At 24.8% G+C, this 12,257-nt stretch overlaps 1 protein-coding gene across 2 annotated transcripts in view; it reads right to left on the bottom strand.

Annotated features, from left to right (window-relative positions):
* Positions 1-12,257, bottom strand: part of LOC100203362 (dynein axonemal heavy chain 3) — a 135,703-nt gene that overhangs the window by 90,202 nt on the left and 33,244 nt on the right. For both annotated transcript variants that reach the window (XM_065803056.1, XM_065803057.1), the window contains 6 exons: positions 7,390-7,573; positions 5,984-6,037; positions 5,762-5,887; positions 5,462-5,598; positions 2,754-2,859; positions 2,356-2,534 (listed from right to left, as the gene is read on the bottom strand). In XM_065803056.1, the coding sequence (XP_065659128.1) occupies positions 2,356-2,534; positions 2,754-2,859; positions 5,462-5,598; positions 5,762-5,887; positions 5,984-6,037; positions 7,390-7,573 (786 nt within the window). The remainder of the gene's footprint in view (positions 1-2,355; positions 2,535-2,753; positions 2,860-5,461; positions 5,599-5,761; positions 5,888-5,983; positions 6,038-7,389; positions 7,574-12,257) is intronic.

Genomic DNA, 12,257 nt, shown 5'->3' with positions numbered 1-12,257 from the left:
ATACTACAATAATAATTTTATAAACTTTTTATGAAAAAAGAAGTTATAAATAATTTAAATAATTATAAATAATACATGAATTAGCTTGCCTTTTATTGTCTTTAGGAAATCAAAAAAATTTAATATCTTTACAGTTTTTTCCACAGCACAAAATGATGGCATTGTTATAACTAAGATCAAAATTCTTAATTCAAAAGTTAGACGCTCAATATTATGGCTTTTGAACCATTCAGAGACAATTTTATCCCTGTGACATGGTGCATTGACTTGCTAAAAAATGAACAGAACGCTTTGCTCAAGTGCATCAATTAAACCAAATGGTAACAAGTTGTTATTTAAATATTGATATAAAAAATAGAGTTGATTCAACCACCAAATAATTTAAACATACCAAGATCATAATATGTCATGTAGCACCATATTCCAACTAACCCGCTACAATGTTTTGTTCTTTGAATGATACAATGGAGATTATATTTTTCTGAAGGCTGCCTGTGAGTCATCATTCAGTTTTTTTGGTTATCAACCTCAATATTCATCTCATCAATGAACATTTCTGTCCTCCACTTTTCTTTAGACCATTCTTTAATGCTTTGGCAAAATTATTTTCGCTTTTTTATATGCTGTTTGGTAAGTTGCGGTTTTAGAATAGCTTTTTTCCATAACATATTATTAGCTGTTAGCTTTTTACACACAAGTGATGCTGATGCTTGACGTCCATTTGAAAGCTTCCATTTCCTTCTTAATTCAAGCGACGGCATGGTTCAATATTTCTTTCCCAACTTTGCAAACTGATTAAATCATCGGGTGTCGTCAAACACAGTCTTCCAGTACAATGGCGATCAACGTAAGATTTCATCCCTTTAAATCTTTTGATGATTGTTAGCGCCGAACTATGTGATCGCTTTATTATTTTTTCAATTTCACAAGGGGTTTTACCTTCCTGGTAAAAATGCACCACTTTTACACGATCTTCATAGGTAATAGCTTTTCTACCCATTTTTTCAAAAGGAAAGAATTTTTTTTTGTTTGAAATTTAACACTTTTTTTTTATTACTTTTATTGCTTTTTTGATATTGACTTAAGTCATTAATAGAATATTTAAACAAAAAAGGTAAAAATAAATTGAAGACTTTTTCGCCACACTTAGCACAAAAATTCTTTGTGGTTCTTTTTTCACAAAATAAAATATTTAAAAAACTTAACACATACTATTTAATCCTTATTTTTATAGGTTTTATTGATTAAATTTCAAAAAAAAAATATCTTCTTCTTTCTCATGTTCTATTTAATATGTTTGAAACAAAAAGACTATTTTATTATCTTTAGAATAAAAATTAATTTTATTTAAAATTAATAAAATTTATTTAGTAGTTCTAAACTTTTTCACAAAACTGTATATATATATATATATATATATATATATATATATATACACACACACACATATATATATACTCTTCCTGATGATCCAGCAATGATGAAACTTAAAGTTGAAGACAAAAGTTAGATAAGTGTTTTTTACTTATTTATATATATATATATATATATATATATATATATATATATATATATATATATATATATATATATATATATATATATACATATATACTGCTCTGTTTTTTAAGAACATTGAGCACTCTATTTGTAAAATACACTAACATAATTTATATATATATATATAAATTATGTTAGTGTATATATATATGTAAATTATGTTAGTGTATTTTACAAATAGAGTTCTCAATATATATATATATATATATATATATATATATATATATATATATATATATATATATATATATATATATATATATATATATATAAATGTGGCCATTGGTCAATTTATCATAAGTGAAAAATTGGTCATTTTGAAATAAGAATGCAGTTTTATTATATTTTGTTAGATCTTTTATTTGGTCAAACTATGATTGCTGTAGTTTAAAAAAAAAATTATTTTAATGAAAAATAATTTATTTTTCATTATTACCTGATATATATATATATGTATATATATATATATATATATATATATATATATATATATATATATATATATATATATATATATATATATATATATATATATATATACACACATATATATATATATATATATATATATATATATATATATATATATATATATATATATATATATATATATATGTATATATATATATATGCATATATATATATATATGCATATATATATACATATATACATTATAAAAACATACATTACATGTAATTATACATTTCATGTAAGAACACTAAATATTGTATACATTCTAATTAAAAACAAAATATTGTATACATTCTAAGACAAAAACAAAAGAAAAAACTTACTCTTTATTTTTTTCTTTGTTTTGAGAAACAATAAAACTTATAAATTGATCTGAATGTTTGATACACAGATTTGCAAGTTCATTATGTAATCTAATACAATTGATACAGAAGAGGTTCAAAGGAACAGTATAATTTAAACAGGAAATTTCATAGTACAGCTTTCGATAAACTTGAATTTTCTACATTTAATAAGATATAATAAAAATAAACATTAAAAATAATATAATAAATAAATAAAAATTATAAAGAGTTTTTTTAAATCATTTACTTCAGTTAGAATAAAAACTTTAAAAAAATAAAAGTATTATCATATACCACATTATAAATATTAAACTCTCAGGATGATTATAGAAATTTAGCCCAATAAACAAGCATGCTAACAGGCTGTAAATGTTTACCTTTGAAAAATCTGCTATCACATGAGAACTGGAAAGAAATTTTGTCACTCCCGCTTCAGCAACTCCATTAAACAAATCTTTATAGCAGTCATATGTATCTAAAAATCTAATATATATATTTATTTATATATATATATATATATATATATATATATATATATATATATATATATATATATATATATATATATTTTAGATATATGTATTGTGTACACACACACGCACACACACACACACATAATTTCAAATGTATTCTACAAAATAGAGTGCTCAATGTTCTTAAAAAAACAGAACAATAACTTTATAATAACTTTTTTCATTTTAGAGCATGAAATCAAAAAAAAAAGGGGAAAGGAAAATCCTTTTAAAAATATTTAAAATGTTTTTTACAAATTTCTTTAAAGTTATGAAATTAAAGAGTATAAAAATATTTACAATTTCAAAACTTTTTTTTAATTCTAAAAGATAATTGTACATTACTGGTGATGTTGCCCGTTAATTTCTGCCCAACTGTTACTATCATTTTCTTGCTTATGGTTGACCATGCCTTCAGCAATTCTATTACTGAATTATTAGTCTTGCCTGTTTTATGCAAACATCCTTTGCCTATACCCAAATAATTTTCAAAGGGCCTGAATTGTGGGCAATTTTGTGGAATTTATGGTACAAACTTGACCTTTTTGAATTTATACACAGTTTTTTAAGCGTAGTGGCACTAGGCTAAATCAGGCTAAAACAAAGAAGATCTAGCCTGCAATTGAATGAGTGGTTGAAGGCACCCTTGAATATAAATTTCTGATGTCAAAGTTGATGACGTCAAAAAAGCTCTACTCTTTTTTTCACAACTACAAGTTGTCAAGTTTGTTCACAAGTTTGTATTTTAACTTGTTTTTTACACTGCCAGGAACAATTGAAGAATAACATTTTGTCACCAGGAAGTTGTTTAAAGTCACATTTTATTTAAGTCTTGTTGTTCACCAAAATGAAGCCATTAATTTTTGTCAAAACTTGGGTGTAAAGTTTTTGCACTTGTGTTTTGGCAGTGAAATTTTATTATTCAGAACGATTTGGTTATTTGATTGCTCTGAAAGACTTGTAATTGTAGTGTTTGTTCACACTACTTTCCAAAAAAATCAGAAACATTTTACTTTTTAGTTCTTTCTCTGTTAGACAAGACATTGTCTCTGTTAGACAAGCCTAGGTTTCTTTCTTTAGGCTTCAAGCTTTAGGATCAGAAAAAAATTTTTTTTTGATCCTAAAGCTTGCTTGATGGATAAAGTCTTTTTATATTGTTTTATATCTACTGTTGGAATAAAACATATATTTATTTTAAAATAAATATGTTTTATTCCAGCAGTAGATATAGAAATTCTTGTAGCTTTTGAGACTCGTTTGTAGTACCATTATGGATTTTCTAAAAGTCTTGCTTCATGAATTATAGATTTTCTTCATGAATGTGCAAGACTTCCAATTTTTAAATTACTTTCATGACATTTAAAAAAAATTTAATTTGAATTTTTTTTTTTTTTTTATGTTTTTGACATCTACTATCATACTTGAATAACAAGTTACATGTCTTATTTTAAAAATTGATTTATAAAAAATTAATAATATTTAATATAAATGGGAAAATTGTAGTGAGATTTTTAAGATTTTAATCAATCATATATTCTGAAAAATATTTTCATGGATATTTACAAACAGTAATTTTACTAATCTTAAGTAAACACCATAAATACAGATCTTTATATATATAATTAATAATAATTATAAAGTAGTAATCATAATAATAATAAAAATAGTATTTATAGTAATAAACATAAAAACTATAATAAAAATAAAACAACAAAAACAATAACAACAATAATCGTAATAATAACAACAATAATAATAGTATTAAAAACAATGTCACTTGTTTTTATAAACACAATAGCTAACTATACAAAGTTGGCAATGTTAAACTAAATAAAAAATATATACCAATGCAAACAATGCACTAAAACGGATAACAATATGAACTATTCACTACAATGCCCGATGAACAATACACAAGAATACAACAACAAAAAACAACAATAAAAAAACAACAAACAAGCAATGCAAACAGCGCACAAAATTACATAAAATAAACAACGTATAAAAATACAGTTTATTTAGTTTATGGTAGTTTTTGTTTTTTTCCTGTACTTTTTTCTCCTCAGTCATTTTATCTATTTATATTATTTGATCTTGTTTTTATATTGTTTGTTGCTCTTTTTTGATTCCTCTTTTTTTTTAAAGTAATTTTTGATTTTCCTTATCTTCATTTTTTTTATTTTTTCATTTAAATGATTTTAATGAATACTAAGAAAGATTTGCTTTAGCCCATGTATTAATGATTTAACTTTGTTTTTCGAAAAAAAAAAAATTTTCAGGAAAAAAATGATATAATTAGTTACAAAAACAGTTAACCATAGCACCACAAAGCATCTCATTCTACTATGAAACTATTATACTTGCTTGTATAAGTATTGAAAATACAATACCACAGCAGTGATAAACATAATTTTGATAAACAATAATTCAAAAGTTGATTAATTAAAAAAACATTAAATAATATAATATTGCATCAAGTAACCTAAAAAGTTGTCATTGTGGGTCTCTCATACTAAAATCTAATCTGAAACTCTAAACATTGTAAATAAAATTTTTGTAATAAAAAAGCTTACTTATATGGACCTTTCGTGTTCAATTCTAAGACATCAAGTACCATCTTTATGTAATGCTGTACAGAGCTCTGATTAAAATCAATTTTATTTAAAAATAATTCCTTGTCATTTAAATTAGGAAAAAGAATGGTTTCCACCTAAATCAAAAAAATTCATTATATTAGTTTGTGAGTAAATATTTCAACTATGAAACAACTAAATTTTTAATTTTTAAAAAAAAGGTGTTTGTTATAAAAAACTAAAAAAAGTTTGACTTTAACTTTGCAAAAAATTTGAAAAAGTATATAAAACAAATATTACTCTTGAAATACTTTCTGAGGCACATGTTACTTTCTGAAATACTCTTATAAGTAGATCCTGGAAATCGTTTAAAGAGGGTTGGAAAATAATTTGCGAATTAATCAATGCAACATCAACCAAGAATATCTAAAATATAAGAATTAAACAACTTGTTACCATTAAACCTATTAGTACAACAAATTTACTTTGACTGTTATTTACTTTTACATTAACTATAATTACCTGAGGATTAAAAAACTGATGAAACTCTGCTTGATTGTTAAAATGATTTCCTTTCTAAAATTACCCTTCAACAATAAATTATCAAATACAAAGCAATAAAAAACAAACATAAACAGAATATATTTTGGATAAAATGATAAGAAAAAAATGATATTTTTTTATGACTATTGTTAATCTTCGGTAGAAATGATTAATATGACTGGTAAATGTGTTTTTGTCCCTGCACTTATTTCTTTTGTCCCTGCACTTTTGTTCCTGCATTTATTTCTTTTGTCCCTGCACTTTTTTTTTTTGTCCCTGCAATTATTTATTTTGTCTCTGCGTTTATTTCTTCTGTCTCTGCACTTGTTTCTTTTGTCCTTGCATTTATTTCTTTTGTCCCTCCACTTATTTATTTTGTCCCCGCGCTTATTTCTTTACATAAAACTGTTTGAAGAAAACAAAATAATTATTATAATAAAAATTAAAATAAAAGCTGATTGTCCTTAATAAAAAAGTTTGAAGATGAAATGCTTTTTTAGTAATTTACTAAAATTTAAAAAAAAACTTACGTAAAAGTTATAGAGCATTGCACATAGTTATTAAGATTGTTGACCTGATAATTATTAAAACCATAGTTTCATATTTTTTGATATATAATTGAATCTTTTTTGATATTTAATAGAAGCTTTATAAACATTTTGTATTATTTAATGGTAATACATTACATTCATAATGTACTGGATATGTAATGTACAATACATTTATAACTAAAATTATTTTAATTTTGTGTAGTTTAGTATATACATATTTATGTATAGATGCACAATGTGGATAGTTATTTGTATGTATAGATGCACAATGTGGATAGTTATTTGTATGTATAGATGCACAATGTGGATAGTTATTTGTATGTATAGATGCACAATGTGGATAGTTATTTGTATGTATAGATGCACAATGGTCATTTTAAGGTCATTTTGTAAAGTCACATCGAGGAGTTTGAGTTAGGGTTGGGTTTCTAAATATTGGCAAACCCATAGAACCTTCTAAGGAGAAATTAAATGAGTTTTTGTGTTGTTGACATGCAATTTAGCACTTAATGATAAACTTAATGTGTATATACATATATATGTATATATATATACGTATATATATATATATATATATATATATATATATATATATATATATATATATATATATATATATATATATATATATATACATATATATATATATACGTATATATATATATATACATATATACATATATATATATACATATATATATATATATATATATATATATATATATATATATATATATATATATATATATATATATATATATATACATATATATATGTATATACTAGGTTGGTCATTAAGGGCTATAAATAAATAAGACTTAAAAAAAAATTAACCATATATGAAAATAAAAAAAGAGCCAAGTCTTTTAATGAGTTCATAACCATGCTTCGAAGATTCATTGACATAACAGTAGAGACTGCAGAAAAAAACTCTTGAATAAGCTGAGTACTTTTTACAATTAAATGTGTCCAATGATCTTCCATTTCATGAAGCAATTGAATGCAAGCAGGAAGCCATCTTAAAAAAAAATTGCATAAAACTTATCGATATAAAATATTTCCAAATAACAAAGTATTAAGTTCTTAAATATACATTTATCAATTTACCAGTCATACAAAGTAATAATTCATGTTTTAAAATAATTCTATAATATTTTTGATATATTTTTAACATGATCTTTCCACATACTAAAAACAAACAAAACCAAAAACAAACACAAAAAAGGTGAAGCTATTTTGTCATGGTGAAAGCAATTTAGCTAGAATAAGGAAAACTTTATTATAAAACCCTAATCAAATTATAAAGCCATAAATGCATATGTTTTAAGAGTAGGATTTTTTACTACTGTGTTTTGTTTACATAACAGTTAAGATGTTACTTTGAAGTTGTTGTTTTTCTCCTACAATAAAACAGAATGCTTTTGCATCTGTAGTTTCTTGACTCTACTCATGTTTCATTGCTTTTTCCTCCTTAGTAGTGACTATACAACATATTAGGGACTAAAAACATAAAAGTACCTAAACATATTTGTAAAGAAAAAACATTATCACTAAATTGTCTTAATTTATACTTTAAAAATAATGGTCTTAAACATAACTTTTTATCCATTGAATCTCACCTTACGCTCTTTTTGTGAGACATTTAAATTTAAACTATTCAAAAGCTTATGGTATAGATGATATTGCTATCACAGTCTAACTAAAGTGTAAAACTCTATTTCTTTCTAAACTATTTAACAAATGCTCAACTCTTATTTTGCTATGTGCTTGCAAACAGCATTTTGAAAAATTTGTAGATTGACCTCTAACTATCACCTAATCAATATTTTTACTATTATCAATAAAGTTTTTAGATGTTTAATAATTTAACTTTTAATATCTCATTTTGAGTTTTATAATTTACTATCTGAAAATCCATACATATTTCTGTCCTCTCATTCTACAGCTATCCATTATAACAAAAAGGTTTTTTTTATGCGCTAAATGAAAGTAGTGAGACCAGGGCTTTCGATAAATCAAAGGCTTTTGATAAAGTCTGTCATTAAATCATTTCTTTTTAATCACAGCATTAAATTTGTCTTTGAGAGACAACTTCATTTTCCTTCATTTTCAGTAAATTTTCGGGTACAACTAGAATTTATTCTGGGTCTTGTGTTATTCCTTGTCTATATATTAATGATCTTCCTGATTATCTTACCTTATAAGTGGCTCTATCTGATGATGAAACTATATACTCCAGACTTAAAAAAAGACACCACTTTTTAAGAACTTAGAATAGGTAGCCTATTTTGAATATCTCTTCTGATATCTCTTTTTTGACACTATGGGAATTGTCGTAGTTGGTAAACTTGAACTCCAAAAAAAGTTATGCTAATAATTATTGCTAATAATTAATGCAATACTGTTGATACTCCTATATTTATAAATAGGAACACTCTTACTGAGTCTACTATATGTCTTCTCATATTATTATTTACTACTAATTACTCATAGAAACTAGATATAATGTCCAAACTAAAGTTAGCAAAGGTTGCCTAACTTTATCATGGTTGCCATAATCTTATTCTTAATTCATTCTCTACCTTTAAAAATCTTTAATTTGCCGCCGTATAAAATATTGTTGTCATATTTGGGCTGGTTTTTCTAATGAAGCCCTATCTACTTTAGACAAAGTCCAAAAATGGATTGCAAATGTTATTGGACCTACCCTAAGCTAATCTTAAATCTCTGTCACAATGTTGTAAGATTGCAAATATTAAGATAGTCAAGCAAGCTATCACTACTTGTTCCATCAACCAAAACTTGTTCTCATGTGACTTGTCATTCAGCTTAGTCAAATCCTTTTACTGTATCTCAATTATGTTTAAAAAACTTATACTCATCTAATTTTTTTCTGTGAACATCAGTGCTTAAAAATTATATTTTATCTTCATGTTTTCCTGAAACATACAATTGACAGTTGTTAGGTCTTCTATTGCTTTTTTGGTCTCTGTTATTTTCTGTTAGCTCCCAACTTAATTAGTGATTGCTTGTTAGAAGTTTACAACCTTGTTTAAGACAAACTATAAATCATGAAAAATCTGTAAAACCTGAAAGTTTAACTTTGTAGTTTAAATAATACCCAGCTTGATAAAAATTAAAATTTTTGATTTTCAATGGATCGCTTGCCGTTGAAATATAGTTACATTACATTATCAAGGTTATTACATTACAATTACAACAAATTTTAAAGTTGGGTTGTAAAGTTGTTCCCAATTATAATTTTAAAACTTTAAATTTGTTTTCAAATTAAAGAGTGGGCCACTGCTGCCAATAACAAATTTTTGATTTTGTGAATATAGATTTTAAAAAAAAAATTTTTTCTGCGAATTCAAGTTACTGTTCAAACTACATTCCTATTGTATTAAGTATAAGATGCAAACAAATCTTTTAATAAATCGTATTTAATGTTTGTGCCTCATTAAATATTTCTCAAGATTTAACAATTTCAATCTTGAATCTCTGTCTGTTTCCACAGAAAAATTTGTTTTTATCAGTGACTAAAATAATTATTTTCTAATTTTTAAGGCAATTTTGACTGATTTTTAGTAAAAATTACAAAACAAAATTTTCAAAAAATTTTGGGGAATTGGGAAAACTTACAGAAAATTATTAAACGCCTCCCCCCCCCCCTTTTAATTAGGGACTCAAAAGTACTCATCCATCTTGACTTATCTTTAAATTATTAAAACAATTTTTAATTGTAGTTGTGTTATGAAAAAAAATTATGATTCAAACTATTTTTAATAAAGAAAATCTAGAATGAAAAATATGAGGATTAGTCACTTTCATAATTATCTTAAATCATTTCAAGTGCTTGTTTCCTCTGACCCACTATAAGTTCTCTTAAATATGAGTTATGGAGAAATGGGTGGTGTAGAGTGGAGTATAGAGAGTGGAGTGTGGAGAGCGGAGTGTAGAGGGATGTATGGCAAAACCTGCCTTATATCATTTACCTTTTTGATGGAAAGTGCAAGTTTATTACTGTATTAATTAGGTAATAGACTCAGTATATTATTAGATTATTAAAGTGTCCAGTGTGACCTTATTAAATTATTTTGCACATTTCAAATTCTTAATTAAAAACATGTTTTACAAATATAGAGTTTGGATGTTCTGCATCCAATCAAAAAACTCTTATTTTAGAAAAATTCAATGGTAGTGAATTCTCTTTACTCTTTTCTTCAACATGCTGTTTTTTTATGTTAATTGTAAACTGTGCCATTGAAAAATTTTAATAGTCATTTTGTGCTAGAAACTCTACTTCAAATTTATTTTTCTTATTTGAGTTTAAAATTAAATCCTTTCACTGCTCAGGACAGTATACTTGCTTTACCCTGACCTTTTGTTTCTCAACAAAAGCAAAGTCACAATCTGAGGGTAAATGTATATACCCACTTATTCTAAATCTATGTTCTATACATTTAAATTGTTTTGCACTAATCAGCAGTAACCATAGGCTTATGACAATTCAATTTTTATTTTGACCAGAGCAATTATCACTGTATGCTATTAGCTGATTAGTATGACTTCCCAAATGATTATTAAAAACTTTAAAAAGCCATCTGCAATTCCTTTCCTCCCACATTTGGCAACATCTTCAGCCCACATAAACAAACATCCATTATCAGATGTAGATGTATAAATATGTACTTTAAAGTTATATGTCCATATTTTTCACAAATAAAACGCCAAACCAACTGTCAATAAAGGAGTTGGAAGAGTTTCTTGAAGGTTAAATGATTATTACATAATGTTAAATAATAATTAACTTTTGTTCCCATTTTCCATTAGAACATCATTCACGTCCTTCTTTGATAACTCTTAAATGCATTCAGCTTTTCTTTGATGAAGTTCGAGGTTGTTCTGTAAATGAGCATTATCTTCTTTATATAAAAATCTCAATTACCATAAGCTCTTATATAAAACATAATATTAATTCAATGGTATGCATATTTTCTATGTTTTGTTTATGCTTTATTATATAGCAACATAACTTCTAACATTTAAAGTCAAAATTTAAGATAAAGTAAGAAAATTAGAAAAAAAGAGGAAGTTTTGCAACAAAATTTATATAAGATTTAGTAGAAAGAAGTATTTTAAAATTTAAAATTACACAAGAATAAAAACCAATGGATAACAGAAAAAAAAACTTCACCAAATGTTAAAAAAATCACAGTCTTCACAACATGACATTCTTACAAGTTCACAACATCACAGTCTTACAAATCCGCAACATCACATTCTTACAAATTCACAACATCACAGTTGAACTTGTAATATTGTGATGTTTTTGGTGTGTAACCTACAAGTTACACACCAAAAACATCACAGTGTTGCAAGTTTAACTGTTAAAAAAAAATTGCTTTAAAGACATTGTTAAACAATAAAAACTACTAAGTCATAAACTATAAAAAAATATATATGTGATGCTGACTTTTTCTGAAAAAGCATTCCAGAATAAGGTTACTCTAGCAGTTTTTTTTTGTTTTTTTTTTAAATTTAGATATTTTTATCTATATCTTGTATGTTTGTAATCCTGTATGCAATTTATATCTTTTATGCTTTTCAAATTTTGAACACAAGAGAATTTCTTTAAAAATTGCTAGAAACTGTTTTTGTGTAAAACTGACATGAATAAAATTTATAATTATCTAAAATAA

This window comes from Hydra vulgaris, chromosome 08 (genome assembly GCF_038396675.1).
Source record: "Hydra vulgaris chromosome 08, alternate assembly HydraT2T_AEP".
Taxonomy (NCBI): domain Eukaryota; kingdom Metazoa; phylum Cnidaria; class Hydrozoa; order Anthoathecata; family Hydridae; genus Hydra; species Hydra vulgaris.
Note: the sequence above shows the minus strand (reverse complement) of the source record. Positions and strands in the feature narration are given on the sequence as shown.